Raw genomic sequence first — 20,488 nt, forward strand, 5'->3', positions numbered from 1 at the left:
ACAGTCAAAGAGGTAACAACAAATAGACCAAAAAACTCATCATCTTGGATTAAAAATCTGAATCAATACTGTTTTCTCTCGTCTTGTATAGACTGAAAAATCCGAGCAACAGATTCTGTAGCTGATCGGGCATTGTGAGGTGTAACTTTGATTGCTCGGGCAGGGCGTTGAGGAAAATGAGGCTGAGGCCTAAGAACGGGATTGTCAACAGCTGGAGAAGTTGGGAAGTGATGAAATGCACTTCTTCCTCTTGTGGAGTTGCCCATGTCTACTGCACGAATTCTTCCACTCGGACTACTTGCAGTACTGGCCTGCAACTCAGAATCTCTAGAGGGGTACAATCTCACACCTTCTGGCATGGTTCCATCATTCTCACTCCCAGCATTACTTGAGTTCTGGTGTTGAACGTTAAAACTAGCTCTCCCCCCCGATAACTGACCTTTAGAATGCAATGCAGCAACCTGGTTCGATTGATATTGAGCTGGAGATGGGATTGCCGGATTCATAACTGGCATGCCAAAGGGACGAAAGTAGCCATGACCAGTCGGAGGCGCAAAGGGAAGTCCATATGCTGGAGCTAAAAAGTTTCCCATCATTGGAGTCGACCTTGGGGGTCCACAACCTCCGTATACTGGACTCATGACTGCAGGTCCAGAGTGTGGCTTGAACACGAGTCCTTCAGAAGGAGACATCATGGGTATCAACCATTGGTGCTCCGGACCTTGATTGAAGTACCAAGGACTCATAAGGGAATCATGTTTTACAGGTGTTGGTAGTTGTTTTCCTGAAAGTGGATTGCAGCTAGAAGGTTGGCTACCATTTTGTACTGAAGAAAGAGATGTCTTTCCTACATCATTTTCAGCATTGCATTCCATCCTAGCGTTAGGTTTCTCTGAATCATTCTTGTGCCGCGAAACATTTTCAGGTGCTTTGACACTATGCTCCAAAGAAATTCTTTTAGCAGACAACCTCTTTAAAGGTTTGCCTAAATAAGCATTATCTTCGAGATTCACATTTGGCGAACCAGCTATCAGTTTCTGGACCTATTGAGCAACAACCGGAAAAATTTGAGCAAAATGCCAAGTCCAACGAAAGACGAGGAATGTTAATCTCAGTGCTGATACAAGATGCAATTCAGCCTCTACAGCTGCCTTACCTTGAGTAGTCTATGCAACTCAAATACTTGAACTGCAAGCATTCTCTGCTGGCTGTACCAGGACAACATGGACAGAATCAAGATAACAAATAACATATAGTAAAAGATTAGCTGTTAAACTTCATACATCCGAAATATCAAATACAGAATAGATGTAATAAAAGACTAATGTACAGTTGAAAATCAGCTGGAAGAAAGAGAACCACCAAGTTGACCTACAGATAACAACAAGAACTCAAGAAATGATCACTAGAGATGGGCAAATGATTATGTAAGACCAGTCAGAGTTCCATCATGATACTTGAAGAAAAGCGTCTCTACGAGCAAATAGGCAACCAATAGTTAAATGACTGGTGAGTAACTGAGTCTCCACTATGACTCAGATGTGGGGGAAAAGTAGGGGCCAGTCTCATTCTTCATTTTTCTTTCTAAGAAACTGTAATATTGAATATTGGAAATCAAACGAATTAAGATTCAACAAAATGGACAGTGAGAATTCATAAAGCCGAGAGAAACAGCTTTAATTGAGTTGTAGTTGTTAATATGCTTAAAGACAGACTTAGTTTTTTGCTCTACGACACAAATAACCATTTTTTCCTTTTTTTCTCTTCCTGTTGTAGTTGTAATGCTTGCATCTTCTGATGCTTTTTGTTAATGATATCCTTCTTATTTCATCAACAAAAAAGAGGCAGTCAACACTAATGGTACAACTTTTTCTCCTACATAACAATTTGTTGTATGATTCCCAGGTACATATCAAATCTGAGCTTTTGAGGTCAGGGAAAAGAAGATCCGCATGCTACACTCTAAACTCACCCAACAATCGTCTACAACCCAGGAAAACCAGCCAAAAAAAGGCCCAAGAGATAAGTCGACAATCAGTCAAACTAATCCAGTGGCGACAGCTCACCATGAAACTACAACACGTCTTACATGGTCCCCACAATGCATAAGTGAATGTGAATAAGTGCTGAATTAATGGACACTACACGCATGACCCACACTGTGAGAACCATCAGACTGCACTAAGAGGTCCAACCTCCTTTATGCCATACCTCAAATCCTACTATTCACACAGAATTTGTCTAGAAGAATTCGTCAGTTGATAATTGCAGGAACAGGAACAAAGAATCCCAACACATGAAAACCATCACACCACCTTAACTCAGTACAGGACCATATACTCCAAGAATACCATGACTACTACCACTTTTAGAAGAAGATTATTAATTATATATAAGTACCATACCACTCTAAAGAGTCATTGTCCTTAGTGCTTAAAAAAACTGAAAGCTATCACAATCACATTGTATTGCAATAACAAGTAAACTCTAGATTGCTAAAACTCAACAAAAATAAACTCGAGCAAACAGCAAGAAGGGTTAGCAATACAAAAATTGTTAGATCTAACCGTCATACAAAGCCGATCAGCTTTAAAGGGAAAATTGAGTACACTATAGAATGCTAGTTAGTATGTTAATTCAAGTCGTCTCTTTTTCATATTCAAATGGCAAAGTTCACAAATGATTTTGACAATCATCCAAGTAAGTGATGTGTCACGTGCTTCAAATGGTAAAGACTAAGCCATGTAATGAAAAGATCTTCAAGGCACATTGTTTAACAAAGTTGCATACACGAAAGTGCAGTTGAGATGTAATTTCATGTAGAACTGACTAGACCACAAATACATCATAGGCATCATTGAAATAATTTGTAAATACAGTTGTAGGTTATGAATGGTTATACTATACACATGTATTCAGAAAGAAAAGGTAACTTAAACTACCAAGCACATATCGGTGCTAATTGGCTGCAGAAATATTAGAGGAGCACATCCTTCATTTCAATAAAAACAAAACCATGAGGAGACTCAAAAGTGGCAATTTTTGTACTTTCACTGTACAAGTGATGACCTGATACACTTTAAAGTACATCATCAGCAAGAAAAGTCAGGTTCAAAACAACACCAATTTATAACATCCACGGATGCCATCTGCCAAAGAGAATGATAGGGATCATCTTTGCACAACGTGATAAGAAAATGAAGATGTCAAGCTCAAACAATCAATCAAAGCTATCACTAAGAAACCAGACTTACTTGGCAATAGCTCGTCTTGCTTTCCAGAAATGTTTTTGTCCAATCATTCTAACAACATCATCAGGAGATATGTCCATTTCAGATACATACTCGACCATGGAAGTCTCTGATAGTTCATCACTGTGGGCCATTTCTCCTGTTTGTGATGATTTACACGTCTTGTCTTCCTGGGAGTCTGTATCATTAATAAGGTTATTAGTTTTATCCTCTCTTCTGATGATAAGTCATCCAAATGGAAAGAAGATTACCATCATCAACATCTATGACAGATCCAGAAAAGACAGTGCAATCAACTTGAGAATCAGATCTGAATTCCCACTGTACTATATTGGTCTTATGTGATTCACCAAAGGTATTAACAAGATTCTCTCTCGGTTTGAAATGCGAGAGTTGATCAGTCCGCTTCAAAGTACCGTCTCTCTTATCTATAGATAAAGAATCTGAGGTACCTTTAGAATAGTCCTCTGTGCTTACTGCACGCTCCTTGGAGTTACCAAAAGTGGGAACTCTAAAATCTTCCTTTTGTGTCTGCCTTTTAGACTTAACTTCCCGCAATGGAGTATTTGAACCAGAACTACGTCCATTTGGCTTCTCAACTGGATGTCTTAATGCAGGAAGTTGTCTTGAGAAAAATACACCTCTTTCGTGTTCATTCTCCTACACAATATTCTGAACTCAGATATAACAAACTCAAACAACTGCAAAACTTACTATCCACAGCAACAACATTGACATACCGAGTATATTCACACAAGTGGGGTCAACATCAAGAAAACTTGAAACCAGCCACAGGGAGTACCGAGTACCACAAGGAGAAGTGGAAATGACGTATTCAATGTGGATTATGCATCAAACTTGGATAAAAAGACCTATAAGAAAAGGGAACACATTGACATAGTTGAATATCATCCTCCTGGAGCTTTTAAGTGAAGAATTTGGGAAGTAGTTGTAATTTGGTATTTGGTAAAGAAGAAAAATTCCGATGTAAGAAGCCCTACTCAAATGGACAAATCCAATCGGAGGCAAAATCACTAGGTGATTTTCCCCCCATCTATCCAAGGTAGTGGACAGAGTTACTAGGTAGTTGTGTTAGTGGGAGGTAGTAGGAACCTCATGGAATTAGCTGAGGCGCCCACAAGCTAGCCCCGACATGGCGGTTACTAAAACAAAAAAATATGGAAATTCAAGCAAAAGGCTGACCTAAACCCATTGGCAAAATTTGGAATATATCTACTATGAAGTAAAATGCAATTATTTTAACTTGCTTTACCTGGCTTGAGTGAGGAGGGACCAAATTTGCACTGTTACTACTGTTATGAGGCAAATCACCAGGGTTGTATCGTTGGGAAGGGATACTAAGCTGTTCATAAAGAGCCATCTTGTTCCTTGGAGGTGCTCTTGGACCTCCTTTTTCTGTATCATTAACATGAAGCCTTGGAAACATAGGCCCCATAACTTTCTCTTCACCTATGCCTCTTTTCATCTTCCTCTACCTCAGTAGCTAACCTCCAAAACTCACGAATAATGGTTCCGCCCCTCTACCCTTCTCCACTTACTCCTCTCCTATTCGAAACTCAGGAATAACAGGCCCATCCCTCTACCCTTCTCCACTTACCCCTCTTCTAGTCTTTTAACAGATACATCAAAGCACTTTTTTGAAATGACATTACTGTTTACACCAGCTTACACACACACCTCAACTATTTCACAGGATACCTGCTACCTCCCACCGGCACAAACACAACAAAGTACTAGTTAACACTGACTAATTCAAGAATCCCCCATGAACAACCTTCAACCATTCAAGTAATCACAAATTCAAAACCCCAGATATCATACTAAACCCATTTTCTCCAGTGAATTGCAAATTCAGATTCCACAATCAAAAACACAAGAAATTGAAAGCTTAAATATAAAAATCTGTTCTTTTACCACAAACTCCCCATAACTCCTCAAAACTAATCTGACTCACTTGAGAAAACAATAAAACCCACTGACCCATAAATCAAAATCAGTTCTTTACCTCAAATCAAGCACTTTCGGAAGTACCCAAAAGCAAAAAGACACAAACTTTGCTTTGAACAAGAAGAAAGCCTCGTCCTCACAGTACAATGATGAACAAAAGGCTAATGTTGGGAATCAACAGTGAAGCAGAAAAAAACAAGAAATGATTCTTATAAATGGGAAAAGGGGTTATGGATTCTTGAGAGGGTAAAGATCCAGGGGCTTGGGTTGAAGCCTCAAAGGGAAAGAGCCAAAAAAGTTTGACCATGGACCCATAATAGACAGACAGAGCATATAGATAGTTCCATCACAATTTTCTTTTTAAAAAAATCTTCTTTTTCTCATTCAATATTCGATATTCATCTTGAAGACTAACTAATTTAAATTCACAAGCACATATAGGACTATACTATTCAAGGAAGCACTCCTATCAAATTTTTTATACTTAAAACTCAGAACAAAATTAAAGAACGAGCAGCTTCATCTTCTCTACCACGCCTTGAAATTAAATATTAGTGTTTGGAACATTGATTGAGGTTCCTTCAATATTTTTAATACCACATTGCCAACTTGGCCAATAATAATCAAGAATGTGTCACTTTTAATAAGTAAAATTTGATAGGCTGACAAAATTTTGATTTTAGGTAGAGGAGTCTTTAATTAATTGACTTCTTGTTTTATCCTCAAAATTTCAACCATTTACACTTTTAAAGATCTTTAAAATCTTTTTTGCCTAATCAGCTTTTTTTTTTCCATCCTAACATAAAGCTTAGCTCAAATTACTATTACCAACATTTTTGGTAATCGAACCTCAAAACAAATATTAAATATTATGTAAAGGATGCTTAGCTCAAATTACTATTACCAATATTTTGGAGCCACATAACCTCAAAATGAATATTAAGTCGTTTTCTTGAGAATATTCATGTGATCTAACAAAGATACTTAATTTTTAATTAATTAAAATGTGCAGTTTTTATCCTCTCTTTTTTAAAAAAAAAACAATAATCTTCACATATTTAATGAATTATATTTTATGGTAAATATGCTTCGTCAAATATCACAAAGACTACAATTAAATTTATTGGTATTTGAAACCTCACTTTTTTAATAGTGCTCGATTCTCAAGAAACATTTCTATCAAATGACCAAATTGCCATCTTTCTAGAAATCGTTAAATAAACATATTAATGATAATGAAATTTTATCACAGATCTTGATCATTCAAATATATTCAAACCATTAAGTACAAGTTGAAACATAAAAAAAACACTTAATCGTATGATAATCTTAATGACTAAATTGAAACCTACAAATCAGTCGAACTCCAACAGAGAAACTGAACACTTAATAACCAAAGATTGACAATATAAAAAAAAAACAATTTCAAGGACATAATGGATTTCTTCCTGGGCCTCCATAGTGAAAATCAGGTTCTTCAATATAATCACCCATATATTGAGTTTTATAACAATCATATTCTTGTGAATAAGCATCAACATATTGTGGAAATCTCAACTCCATTGAATTATCAAGAATTCTCATATTCTTCATAAATCCAGTATTTTCAGATATGTAAATTGGAAAAGCTCCACTTCCCATTTGTGTTTTTGTATGAGGATGTTTTCCTACATTCTTACTATAAACTTCACCACCCCATTGAACTGTTTGTGCATGGATTCCTAGTCCACCTTCAAATATCTTTGATGGCCAATATCCTATGTTGATTGATCCTCCATATTGTAACCACCAATTGCTAGTATTTAAATCCTAGCAAATGAGAAACTATTATAATAGCATCATTAACAACATATCGAGTATAATTTCACAAGTGGGATCTGACGAATATGGTGTGTACATAGCCTTGTCCCTACCATGTTAAGGTAGAGAGGTTATTTACAATAGACAAATTACACACCATTGTGTCATCCTTAGCTGTTATAATAGGTAAATTGTCTTATTTTCAAGATTATAAATTTCGCATTTAAATGAGATTTATATATAAATATCATTTCAATGACTTGAAAATATAAGAAATAATTTATCAGTATATATTACTTGTAAGAGTTTAAGTTGATGTGATTTGTTAGTGATTTGATTCTTACCACATCAGATTAAGTTGACCTATAAAGATATCTAGGTAACTCTTCGTAACAAATCTAAGTTACATGAAAATTAAAAAAATAAAGTGATAATTAACCTATTATAACCGATTAAATTACGTACACTGATAAAAATAATAGAATGTACATGATGATAATTAATTACTAACCTTCAAGATAAAAACACTAATTGAATATGGAAGACCATTTTGAGTTGATATTGGATATATAGCAGCACCAAGTGCTATCTCATGGCTTGTTTGTACAAAACCAGGACAAGTTAAATCAAAACAACCTGTTTCTCTTGAGCCATCATTCTATATATTATTTGAAAATACCAAACACAAATTCAATTAGTAAATAATTTAACTAAGTATATGAATTAATTAAAAATCCAAAAAAAAAAAACATTATTCTCGAATTTAATATGTTATAACATATTTCGATTTTTTTAGTTATTGAATTAACTTACTATGGACGATAACATATATTCTGATACTTTGTTTATATAGTAAAAAAATCTAAAAATACTTACAGTCCAATAAGTGAAAAATCGTGTTTGTCTATCACCATATACCCTTGGATTTACCTAAAATGTTTATTTTAGTATTAATAAAATCTAGCATGCACAACACTAAAAATATACGATCAGACTTTTGTATAACAACATTTTTTCTATAACAATTGTGACATTATAGGTAACGCCACAATATTATTATATCTAGTAAAAAAAATATTTTTCTGAGACTAGCGATATTGTTATAAAAAGATTTGACTGTAATTATTTATAATTAAATTAATAAAAGTATATACTAACCGCCCATCCAGATTCAATGTCTTGATAATCATTATAAGCTCCACTCATAAGAGCAAGTCTAGAAGTGCTATATTCATCATCTTCTTCAACATGAGGATTCCAAGTTTTCATATCTGTTTTTCCTCCCATATATCTAATTCCTTCAGTATGCAATATAGCCAACTTCATTAAAAAAAAAAAAAAACTAGGTTAGAAAATAGGGTTAAAATTAAAATATTTTGCATTGACACTATTAAAATAATTTCCAACTCCATATTAAAGTTATGATCGATATTTTCACTAGCATCAAGATCGTTAAGCATTAAGATTGTCACTATCATCAATATATGATTTAGTCACCGATTAAACTATACTGATAGAAAAATTATACACACATTTTGGAGAACTTACTGAGTGATTTTTTTGTGCAAGGTTGATATCCTCCTTGATCCTCAATCTTTTATCAAGATGAAAAAAATTAGGCTTTTTTATATGATCCTTCTTGTAATTATTTTGTGTTCTTCTAATTGGAATTGTGCCTTTTGGACAACTTCCACTTTTATGCCATGTTTGTGTTGTCACATATTTGTATGATTTTTCTTGGTCATTTGTTTTTGTAGGCTCCATCATTGTATTATAGCTTGGTGTCATCTGTATAAAAATATAAAGAAGTAAATATACAAAATAAATTAAAGTCAACATATGGTATTTGTAAATAACTTTTGTTTACTTATTTATACACATTTTAGTTTTTTCTTCAAAAGGTGTCAATTGACAACTCCTTGGACAAGGATGGCTCTATCGATGGGAGGAACAGGGGTTCAAAAGTATAGCTTAATTTTATTTTTTTTATAGATTTAACGTGCATACATTGACAATATAATTATTTTTTGCTATATCGAGATATGTTAATCTGTTATAGTAGATATAACACAATTTATTTAATATATTACTATCTACTTTCACTTTTTTTATGAACATGTACATGTAATTATCATATACTTGATCGGATCGTGATTTTTTTAAATTTTTTTTATCAATGTATACAAATTAATTAATTAAGTTTTTCTATAATTAATTATTAATGTAAATTTATATTAATTGAATAAACCTGAATTTTGTGATTCTTCAAGGCAGGATGAGACAAAGCTGGCTGCTTGAAAATATCGACACAATCAATGACATCTCCATCTTCACTCTAACAAAAAAAAAAGTGTAAATAAAAGAAAAAAAAATCAAATAATTCATTAATTCATTAATGTATAAGAAGAACATTACTATATTCAATAAGAAATTACAATAATGTAAAATTTTTAATATGGTATGGTGAAATAACATTAAGGATTATAGTGAGATGGATCGTATCCATTCATCTTTAATCAAAAGTCTCGAGTTTGAACCTTAGATATGAAAGAAATTCTGGAAAAGAATGATTCCATTTGAAATGAGTCTTACGTTTACGACATAAATCCAACTTATTTAGGGTCAATACTAATAGCAAAAATGAAGAAAACGAACATCTATGTTTGTTTGTTTTTGTAATATAATGTTCATAAAGATATAGACATACCTGAATACTTTTAATTGCAAGAGTATTTCCTCCCCAGGCAAATATTGCAAAAGTTATTAATTCCAATAACAATATAACTATCAATTTGAATGACATTTTTTCAGAAAGAAAACTTAAAGATTCCATCAATTTATTGAATAATTGTAATGATTTTATATATGATATAAATTTTGTCTCTCTCTATATATAAGTGTTGATGTTTCATGAATAACATCATGTTTAAAACTAACCTCTATATATATAGATTTGCATGACTTACCTACCATACTAATTTCTAACACCATTAATGCATTTTGTTTTTTTATTCATTTTTGTTTGATTTTATTACTTGTTTTTATAGTCTTGCATTATCTTCGACATTTCTATAGAGTCTCAATTGATTTGAATTTCTATAGTGTAAGGTCCATTTAAGGGGGAAACACTTCCTATTGAGAACTTTTTCATATTCAAGACTCAAATAAAGATCAATCATTGATTAAAGTTATTAAAGGATCATACTATATATTTATTCCATCACAAATTCTGGTGATCGTTTGAGAATTTGTTTTTTATTTTTTTTTAAAAAGCAATCTTCCCCAAATTAATTTAAACACCATTAATAGTCATTAAAGCTTGTAAGAATTGAATTAGCCCAAAGAATGAAAATCTCACCCATCCTACTCATATTCACTCAACATCACAATTTTGGGGAAGAAGAAAACATAATTGGAAAAAAGTGATGGGGGAAATGATAAAATGTGAGCGGGTCAGGATAAAAATCCGACCTTTATAAAACGGGTTGAAAAATACAAATAATTATAGTAAAAATTAGGCAAATGACATAGTATAAGAAAGAAATTACTTCCTTTCCCTACTCTTTCATTATATTATTTTAGTAGCTAGGGGTGAGACACGCGCGTAAAAGATGGAATGGAAATGGCTAAAAAGATATATTTATTTTGATCGTAAAAGGTTCAATGAGATAATAAAACTTTCGTTAAACTTTAAGTGTTTACTTCAATATAAAATCTAAGTTTATTTAATAAGCAAACAACTTTCCACTTGCACAACACTTTTTATATTCTTCTTCTCAACATTTTCCTTCTCAATAATTTTTTAAAATTATACTCCATTTTATTTTACTTTGATTCATATAATAATAATAATCCATATTTCATATTATTTGTTCATTTGAACATATCAAAAAAGTTTATTACCGTTTTTTATACTGTTCTTAATATTAAATAATTACACAAAATAGGTATAGTAAAATTTAAAATTTCAAAGTATCATTAATAAGATTAGTTTAGTAAAATACATTTTTATTATTTTTTCTTTAAAAGTATGTTATGTTAGGTCAACAAGAGTCAAATAATATGAAATGGAGGGAGTACAAAGCACTACTCGAACTCTTCATACCATAGAATTTATGAATGCCCTTACAATTGAAATATTTGTAAAAATTTGTTTGAATTTTACCTTCCACGTAATAGTTAGGACCAACATAATTATAATCATCTCTCTTTTATAAAGTCACAACTATTTAAATTGACTCTCATTAGCTTAATCAATCAAATTTTCCTGTTAGAAATTTTGTTTATCCAAAACTATTATCTCTAAAGTGGAATTTTTGGGTCTGAATCTAAATTAGTCAAGTTTCAAATTAAAAATCGAACATTAGATAAGAAATCAAGAAGAAAAAAACACTTCCTCATTAAAGTTAAATCAAGACTGGCAATACAACAAGTCAACAACAATATATATATTCAGTGAAATCTCACAAGTGGAGTCTGAAGAGAATGAAGTGTACACAGACTTTATCACTACCTCGTGGAAGTACGTAGAGACTGTTACCGTAAGACCCTCAAGAAATCAAGATTGACAATAAACTCAACAAACTCAAATATATAATTTCAAGGACATAATGGATTTCTTCCTGGGCCTCCAAAGTGAAATTCAGGTTCTTCAATATAATCACCCACATATTGAGTTCTATAACAATCATATTCCTCTGAATAAGCAACAACATTTTGTGGAAATCTCAACTCCATTGTATTATCAAGAATTCTCATATACTTCATAAATCCAGTACTTGCAAATATATAAAATGGAAAAACTCCACTTCCCATTTGTGTTTTTGTATGAGGATGTTTCCCTACATTTTTGCTATAAACTTCACCACCCCATTGAACTGTTTCTGCATGGACTTCTAGTCCACCTTCAAAGATCTTTGATGGCCAATATCCTATGTTGATTGATCCTCCATATTGTAACCACCAATTGCTAGTATTAAAATCCTATAATAATTAATTAGCACAAGAAAACACAAGAAATTATTATGATAAGATCACTCGATATATATAATCTCACTAGTGGAATCTGATCGAGGAGGATAGTGTGTATGCAATCTTGTCCTTACCTAATGATAATTAATTACTAACCTTGTAGATATAAATAGTAATTGAATATGGAAGACCATATTGAGTTGATATTGGATATATAGCAGCACCAAGTGCTATCTCATGACTAATTTGTACAAAACCAGGACAAGTTAAGTCAAAACATCCTGTTTCTCTTGAGCCATCATTCTATATATTGAATTCAAAAACAAGTTCAATTAGTATATGATTTAACTAATTATATAAATTAATTAACAATTTAAAAAAACTAAAAATACTTACAGTCCAATAAGTGAAAAGTCTTGTTTGCCTATCACCATAAACCCTTGGATTTACCTAAAAATGTTAGAAATCAACTATTTAGTAAAATGTTAGTATAGTAATAAAAGAATATATATAACAACATTTTTCATATGTTTTATGTGGTATTGGTCTATTGAGGTGATCAATATGCTGGTATAAAGAGATTTGACTATAATTATACTTTATGAAATCAATCGAAAATCAAGTACTAACAATCCATCCAGATTCAATGTCTTGATAATTATAGTAAGATCCACTCTTGAGAGTAAGTCTAGAAGTGCTATATTCATCATCTTCTTCAACATGAGGATTCCTAGTGATCATATCTGTTTTTCCTCCAACATATCTATATCCTTCTGCAAGCAATATAGCCATCTTCATTTAAAAAAAATAAAATATGGTTAGAAAATATCATAAGAAGAAGAATTAAATCAATTTTATGCATTGAGACTAATAAAAAAAAAATTCAACTCTATATCAAAGTTACGATAGATATTTTCACTAGCATCAAGATTGTTACTTACATTAAGATTGTCATTATCTATATCAATATATGATCTGGTCACCTAAAATGTCGGATAAAATTTAAATTTAAAAATATCTTAATATTACCTCATGTTATACTTTGGCATCGTTCATACGGTTGTCATTTGCAGGATCAGAGCTAGAATTTTGATTACGAATTTGATAGAATCTAATTGCATCGTGTATTTATTTTAAGAAATTCTTTTAGTATAATATGTATAAATTATTTATCCAAAATGTAATAAGTTGTTTTTTTATATCTATTTTTTTTTATAAAAAGTATTAATTAGTACATACTCATTAAATTGTTATTATCAATTAAATTATACTGATAGAAAAATCACACAAATATTTTAGAGAACTTACTGAGTGATTTTTTTGTGTAAGTTTGATATCCTTTTTGATCTTCAATCCTTTATCAAGATGAAAGTGATTAGGCTTCTTTATTTGATCCTTCTTAATATTTTGTGTTCTTCTAATTGGAATTGTCCCTTTTGGACAACTTCCACTTTTATGCCATATTTGTGTTGTCACACATTTGTATGATTTTTCTTGATCATTTGTTTTTGTAGTCTCCACCATTGTATTATAGCTAGGTGTCATCTGTCGTAAAAAAATATAAGAAGTAAATAGACGAAAAATATTAAATTCAACATATAATATTTATAAATATTTTTTGTGTATCTATCTACAAACAGTTTACTCCAATTTTTTCTCTCTAAAGGGTGTCAATTGACAACTCCTTAGACAAGGATGACTCTGCCCGCTTCTCATCAATTGCTTGTCAGAATCAGAATTTATAAAGGAATTCAAAAGTATATCTTTAATTTTTCTTTGACGATTTAACGTAGCATAGTATTGTCCGATTCATACGGATAGGAAGAAACCGCTTTATGCTCAAAATGAACAATAGTCATAAAAGGTCGTGTCATCTTTCTTCCATTTTTATCAATTGGATATTTAGTTTTTGACAAAAAATAAGTATTTCGCTGATTGAAAGCTAGACTCAGACGTCTGCTTATGAAGATTATGGCTTCCTCACTTGTTTGATTTGAAATGGCACGATGCTTTACATATGTAATTGGAGTCTGTTTCGGGGCTTACAGAAGCTCGTGCAAAGAAGATTTATAGGAGAGAAGTTCCCCATCTCTCTTAGGCCTTCCGTCTCTTGAAAAATATTGTATTCTTATGTTTGAGATCGCCTCTGTGTGATTCATCCCAAGTAGCTAACTGAAAAGGAACTGAACTGACTGAAAGTCTTTCATTATGCTTTTACTTATTTTTTGAAAATCTATCATTTTTCAATTTTTTTCATTATCTTTAGTACGATATGTGTATATGTTGACAATAATTGTTTTTATAGCTATATCAATATATTTTAATCTATTATAGTAGATACTGAATAACACACTTTATTTTTATATTACTAGTTACTTCCACCTTTTTATAAACAGTTATATGTAATTATCATATACTTGATGATCTGATGGTGAATTTTCATTTTTTAAAAAGAATTATTGATGTATTAAAGTTACTCCTAATTAATTAAGCTATTTTCTATAATTGTTAATGTAAATTGATATTAATTATTGAATGAACCTGAATTTTGTGATTTTTCAAGGCAGGATGATACAAAGCTGGCTGCTTGAAAATGTCAATGCAGTCAATGACATCTCCATCTTCACTCTAAAAAAATGGAAACAAAAAGAAAAAAAAAATCAAATAATACACTTAATGTATGAGAATAACATTACTATATTCAATAAGAAATTACAATAATGTAATACTTTTAATATGGTATGGTGGTATATATATAAATATTATGCAAGAGAAAAACTTATAATGCTATACTATATACTAGTGATCAAGTCAAATAGAAAAAAAACAACACATAAATAGTTTTCTTTCATCCTTGATCAGTATTCTCGAGTTTGAACTTCATATATGAAAGAAATTGCTGACCCATCTTAAATGGGCCTTACGTATACAGAATCCAACTTATTTAAGGCCCATTATTAATATCAAACATCATATAGAAGGCTAGAAGCCAACAAAAATGAAAGAAAATGAAAGTATATGTTTTTTTAAAAAAATTATAAAGTTCATAAAGATACAAACATACCTGGATGCTTTTAATTGCAAGACCATTTTCTCCCCAGACAAGTGTTGCAAAAGTTATTATTTCCAATAACAGTATGGCTATAAATTTGAATGCCATTATTTCAGAAAGAAAACTTATTTAAAGACCCAATCAATTTATTGAAAATAATTGTAATGATTATATACAATATATAATATAATGATATATATAAGTGTTGATGTTTCATGAAAAACATCAGGTTTAAAACTAACCTTGATATAGATTTGCATGACTTACCTACCATTCCAATTTCTAACACCATTTATAATGCATTGTGTTTTCTATCTATTTTTATTTGAATTTATTGCAGTCTTGTATTATGTCCGATATTTATATTAGAATCTCAATTAATTTAAAATTATATAATATAGGGTCTATGTAAGGGGAAATATTCTGTATCGAGAATTTTTTTAATATCCAAAATTAAATGAAACTCAAGATTTTTGATTAAGAATATAGAAGGATCATGATATTTATTCCATCACAATTCTTGGTGACCATTTGAGATTTTGTTAAGTAGGTACTCCCTCCATTTTACTTAATATGATACGCTTCAATTTAAGAAGGTCAAATTACATATTTTTTTCTATCAACTCTGTACATAAATGTTGTTTAAGTTTTTGGGAATAAATAATTTGATACTACTTCACAAAAGATGGAAAAAGTCCAAATATATATACCTATGTATATAGTATATACATACTATTCAATTTAGAGCATATATATCTTCAATTTAAAGAAGTAGTCCTTTTATATTTTTGCAGTTACACAAATGATTTAAATATATTCTTCGATTGATGACGATTAAAAAATAATTTTAATTTTTACCTTTAACTTTTTTATTAATGTAAAAATCATGTGAATTTAATTAAAGAAATTATGATCACATTTATCCCTTTACTTTCGAAAATAATCTACATTTAACTTCCATTATATCATTCAAACAAATATACTTCTATCGTTATCAAACTCAAGATAAAAATATTAAAATCTTCACCACTATAACAACTCACATTCTTTTTTGTAAAAGAAAAAGCATATCTCAAATCTATAAAATTAGTCACTCTTTTAGTAAGCACTCTCCTAAAATAACAATATTTTTATAGATTATCCGATTTGTAGAAATAAAATTATTTGGCGCCATTTTTAAACTTTTAACGTCATTTATATAAATTGCGTGAAAATAACCTCTAATAATAGATAAACTCCTTACAAAGTTATGAAAAATCGCAAAAAGCCTAATTAATAAATGTTTATAACTTCATAATAAATTATTTCATATTCTCAAGAATCATCACTAGTTTTTTTTTTTTCCACCAACACATTTTTGTAACAATAAAAAATATTTCTTAAAAAATTTCCAAATTTGTTTTCTTTTTCCAAATCTTTTATTAAAAACTTGTAAACTGAAAATTCCTTAAACCCTCTAAAAAAAGCCCAAAGCCAAAAAATCAAAATAAATAATCAAATATTAGAGGGGATAATCATAATTATCAATAATCAAGAAACTATTTAAGGGGTTTTAGCCGTTTTGGTGGGGTTTTAGGGTTTCTGTCTCCACTTTGAACTTGGACTTGTTTTCTATATGATTTTGCTTCTCAGTTAAGGTTTTAGCATTGGCGGCTAGGGCTTCAAATATTTGTGAGTTTTTCTTTTTACATATTGAAAATCAATTGCATGTTTAAATTTTGTTATAAAGATTGAATTTTTATTTAAATTAATCATATGGGTGTTCTTGTATGTGATTAAATAACAAGATCAGATTCAGGTTTGCTATACATTCTTGTTTTCAGCCTAGAATTTTTTTTGTTGAAGTTTTTTTTTTTTTTTTTTGATTCTTTATGCCATGCCATGAATTATAGTTAAATGGAACAATGATGACTCATATAGCCAACCCCGACTTGTTTGAAATTGAGATTGAGGTGTAGTTGTTATTTTTTTTCTATGAACTGTTGTTTTGAGTCGAGGGTCTATTGAAAAGTTTGTGTACATCCTACCCTTCTTAGACCCCACGCGGCTATGTTATTGTTGTTTAGTTTTATGGTGTTCTGTTGTTTTATATATGTAGCTCTGTTTAGTTACTGGCGTTTTATTAATTTCTCTGTTTTTGTGCTAAATTTTAAATCTTTATTTGTTTTTTAAGAGAGGAGAAGAGTAGAGTTGGATTTAGTTTAAAGAATTGATGTTAGAAAAAGGGAATATGACTTTCTCTGATCAGCCTCAACCGCCTGTTCCCTCGCACTTTATGCAAATGCCATTTGTTGGTGGTGATGCTGGGGACGTTTGGCCTCATTCTTCGATGAATCATGAGCTATTTGAGTCCTATTCTCAGTTTGAGCATGCTCCTCCATTCAAGAGAATGAGGGAGTTTGATAGCAACTCACCGAATGCTGCAGCTTTTTCTGCTATGAATTCTAGAGTGAATCCACCAAATCTTCCGGGAAGCAAAGGGACGAGCCATATATTTTACAAAACCCGTATGTGTGCTAAGTTCTTGGAAGGAACTTGTAGGAATGGGGAACATTGTACATTTGCTCATGGTGTTGAAGATCTGCGGGAGCCTCCTCCGAATTGGCAGGACTTGGTACGTGAAAAGGATAGAGGAGCAGAGAACTGGAATGATGATCAGAAAATAATACATAGGATGAAAATTTGCAAGAAGTTTTATAACGGAGAGGAGTGTCCTTATGGAGATAAGTGTAATTTTCTTCATGAACGTCCTCCAAAATTTAAGACCGACATGCCAAGGCACAGAGAGAGTTCTGCAATAAGTATCGGAACTACTGGAAACAGATGTGATCCCGAGCTGATTGAGATTAGCAAGCATGGAAATGCTGATTCAGATGCTGCCCGTATTAAACCTGTATTCTGGAAGACGAAGATATGCAGCAAGTGGGAGACAACAGGTCAATGCCCCTTCCGTGATCGTTGCCACTTTGCTCATGGCCAATCAGGTAAACTAATTTTACACAGTTCATCTCGTTGTTAGTTTGACTCTATGTTTAGTCGTTTTAAAATAGTCTCATATTCTTGCTTTAAAAGTCTTGCCAAATCCCCTTATGTCTCAATTGTAAAAAGTAAAGGCTGCATAATGAAACAGTAAAAGCTTAAGACGAATAATTACGAGCTATATCACCTAGAAGCATAACTTTCTGTTGCTAAGCAAGTCCTCTGCTAGAACTGCAATGGCTCAACTGAGACGAGAATCTTGTATAAAATTAGCTACTGTTTTGTTTGTAAGCAAAACAGTTATTCAACGCGTGTCTTATTTCCTTAAACATGAAAATCTTGACATTAACTCACATTCTGGATTACGTCCATATATAATTCCAGGAATTTGTCGTGTTGCAATGTCCTTTGACTGATGTTTTGCACATTCACAGCCATTCGTTGTTCTCAGATTATGATTAATCCTATTTCCTGTTTACATACATTGTATATGCAATTTCTCTCTTTGGTCATATCTCATATCTAAAACAAGTAACAATGTATTTAGCTTTCAACGTCTAGCCTATGTCTTTGTTTTTATAGGCCTAACATTAAAGTAACTTGGTCGTTACCACTTTTACTAAACACGGAATATGTGAATGATGGGCTCTATGTGCTACGTATCTCATACATCTTAAATTTTCCCCTTTCGCTTTCTATGGCAAAAAATGGGATCTTATCTTATAAGCTCTTTGGTTATTTCTTTTGGCAGAGTTGCAAATGCCTACTGGCCGAGTTGAGATGGATATGTCAACGAATTCTGGCCCCATTACTCCAAGACCCTTCTCCATTCAGCCTGTTGACTCATCCTCTGCTAACACACTGGTTAATGTTTCTATGCAAGAAGAAAGAGAGGAAAAGAAGATCCATAAATGGAAACTATCAAAGAAGATCAGTCGAATATATGGAGATTGGATCGATGATCTAGTCCCACCCCACCTCCATCCTGATAACGCCGACAACTGATTTTTCAGGTTGCATGTTATTAACTCTTTTATGCCCAATGGACGCATTCCAGCAAGGATCAGAAACTACGGGGAGATTATAACCGTCTCGTTTGATCCAACAGTTGATGTGTTTGTTATATAAGTTTTTATATTTGGTTTCAACAGTTAGGCTTTTGAATTTGAATCTGCATATTTTTTTGTTTATAGAAACAAATAATGTAACATCTATGGGATTTCCATAGAGAGACAGAAACATTCATTATTTTATTTATTATACTTTTATCTGAGCTTCTGGTTTATTTCTGGTATTTAGAGAAACACTCCTGTTTTTGACTATTATGTTTTTGGGAGCTTAGAAATGCTTTTTTTTTCAAAAAAATATGTTTTTGAAAAGCATTTTTGAAAGATAAATAGCCTGTTTGTTCATACTTTTTTGAAGGCTAAAAGTACTTGTGTTTTTCAAGAAGTGCTTATTTAGAAACACTTATTAAATGTTTGATCAAACACTAATTATAGTTTAAAATTTTAGAGGTGGCAAGATTAGCTCATGAAATCATAATTCGCCCAAGTTTTAGCTGATTATTGACCTGTACATTTATTAGCTCATGCCCTCAAAATTTGGGATAATATAAGCCCCATTTGGCCCATGAGAAATCTTGTCAACTATTTTCTAAAAATCTTGGTTTTCCTGATATGTTAAGAAAAACTATAATTTTATTAGGTACTAAAAAACTATAAAAAACAAATAAAACAATTTGATCCTGTCCCTTTTTAGCTCATTTCAGCCCTTTCAGCTCAATTAACTGAATTTTGGTGCTTATGAAGTTACTGAATTGGGCCATCTTCTCATGTTGAGTATTAGACTTTTAGATAAACAGGAGGGTTGCCTCCATGCATCATTTTTGTGAACACCAGTGAGCTACTAGATAATGTCCTTTTCTTTAGGTTGTTAACTTATGATCTGGCCTTCTCAAGGTCTGGAGAAGAACATGTCATGAAATGACTACACACATTCATCAATAGTGTTTTTAGGGATTTGATGGTACTCCTTTTCATTTTTTTTTGGACGACTAGTATGTTACAATATGTTTTTTGCGTTTAAAGCCCCCATGGACCTTAGAGCTTTTTTGCGCTTTTCGCCTTTGATAAACACTGATCGTAACTCTTAAAGAATCGTAGATAAATCCATAGTTAACACACACAAAGTCAGACATTGCTTTGCTGATTCTGTGGCAGTTCTTCTTCTATGAGGATGTCTAGTTGTGTTAAATTCACCACACAGAACCCAAGGCCTGTACACATAGCCAACCTTAGCATCTGGATTAGCCGAAAGTCTCATAATTGAAACACCCCGTCTTTAATCCGTTGAACCAACTGACCAGTTACTGTAAAGATGGCATACAACTTGGCGAATCTTTAGAGTTTCCATAATTAATCCTAATCACTTTGACATTTGTACAGCAAAAATCATTACGTTTGGC

General features: G+C 31.9%; 3 protein-coding genes across 8 annotated transcripts; 1 reads left to right on the top strand and 2 right to left on the bottom strand.

The window, feature by feature from the left end:
* Positions 1-57: 57 nt before the first annotated feature.
* On the bottom strand, positions 58-5,490 carry LOC125818245 (protein EARLY FLOWERING 3-like). Its single transcript, XM_049497787.1, has 5 exons — positions 4,525-5,490; positions 3,503-3,911; positions 3,255-3,429; positions 1,157-1,208; positions 58-1,043 (listed from the first exon to the last, which is right to left on the bottom strand). The coding sequence occupies exons 1-5, from the start codon at positions 4,735-4,737 to the stop codon at positions 63-65; spliced, it is 1,830 nt and encodes a 609-aa protein (XP_049353744.1). The 5' UTR covers positions 4,738-5,490; the 3' UTR covers positions 58-62.
* A 1,153-nt stretch (positions 5,491-6,643) lies between these two features.
* Positions 6,644-15,178, bottom strand: LOC125818249 (uncharacterized). Of its 6 annotated transcripts, XM_049497792.1 has the most exons (8): positions 15,055-15,160; positions 14,532-14,618; positions 13,299-13,535; positions 12,621-12,782; positions 12,387-12,440; positions 12,147-12,293; positions 11,924-12,002; positions 6,644-6,949 (listed from the first exon to the last, which is right to left on the bottom strand). In XM_049497792.1, exons 1-8 carry the CDS (start codon positions 15,148-15,150, stop codon positions 6,645-6,647), a joined length of 1,167 nt encoding a protein of 388 aa, XP_049353749.1. In that variant the 5' UTR covers positions 15,151-15,160; the 3' UTR covers position 6,644. The 6 variants fall into 6 exon arrangements, with proteins under 6 accessions (XP_049353749.1, XP_049353747.1, XP_049353750.1 ...); XM_049497790.1 differs by lacking the exons at positions 11,924-12,002; positions 12,147-12,293; positions 12,387-12,440; positions 12,621-12,782; positions 13,299-13,535 and adding exons at positions 7,531-7,677; positions 7,896-7,949; positions 8,178-8,339; positions 8,568-8,807 and having other exon boundaries at positions 6,644-7,028; positions 15,055-15,178; XM_049497793.1 differs by lacking the exons at positions 11,924-12,002; positions 12,147-12,293 and adding an exon at positions 7,531-7,677 and having other exon boundaries at positions 6,644-7,028.
* A 1,374-nt stretch (positions 15,179-16,552) lies between these two features.
* Positions 16,553-19,026, top strand: LOC125818250 (zinc finger CCCH domain-containing protein 39-like). The gene is made up of 3 exons (XM_049497796.1): positions 16,553-16,713; positions 17,216-18,026; positions 18,773-19,026. The coding sequence occupies exons 2-3, from the start codon at positions 17,255-17,257 to the stop codon at positions 19,024-19,026; spliced, it is 1,026 nt and encodes a 341-aa protein (XP_049353753.1). The 5' UTR covers positions 16,553-16,713; positions 17,216-17,254.
* Positions 19,027-20,488: the final 1,462 nt, after the last annotated feature.

Source organism: Solanum verrucosum, unplaced genomic scaffold (genome assembly GCF_900185275.1).
Source record: "Solanum verrucosum unplaced genomic scaffold, falcon-dt-bn FXZP01000253.1, whole genome shotgun sequence".
Classification (NCBI taxonomy): Eukaryota; Viridiplantae; Streptophyta; class Magnoliopsida; order Solanales; family Solanaceae; genus Solanum; species Solanum verrucosum.

Bases quoted from the DNA above. Each gene is read 5' to 3' on its own strand.
- LOC125818245 (XM_049497787.1), bottom strand. From the start codon at position 4,737: ATGAAAAGAGGCATAGGTGAAGAGAAAGTTATGGGGCCTATGTTTCCA. The intron at 3,912-4,524 runs GTAAAGCAAGTT...AATATTGTGTAG, and splicing joins TCCCTCCTCACTCAAGCCAG to GAGAATGAACACGAAAGAGG. The intron at 3,430-3,502 runs GTAATCTTCTTT...TTAATGATACAG, and splicing joins TGTCATAGATGTTGATGATG to ACTCCCAGGAAGACAAGACG.
- LOC125818249 (XM_049497790.1), bottom strand. From the start codon at position 15,150: ATGGCATTCAAATTTATAGCCATACTGTTATTGGAAATAATAACTTTT. The intron at 8,340-8,567 runs GTAAGTTCTCCA...TTTTTAATGAAG, and splicing joins TTGCACAAAAAAATCACTCA to TTGGCTATATTGCATACTGA. The intron at 7,678-7,895 runs GTAAGTATTTTT...AATAATATATAG, and splicing joins GATTTTTCACTTATTGGACT to AATGATGGCTCAAGAGAAAC.
- LOC125818250 (XM_049497796.1), top strand. From the start codon at position 17,255: ATGTTAGAAAAAGGGAATATGACTTTCTCTGATCAGCCTCAACCGCCT. The intron at 18,027-18,772 runs GTAAACTAATTT...TTCTTTTGGCAG, and splicing joins CTTTGCTCATGGCCAATCAG to AGTTGCAAATGCCTACTGGC.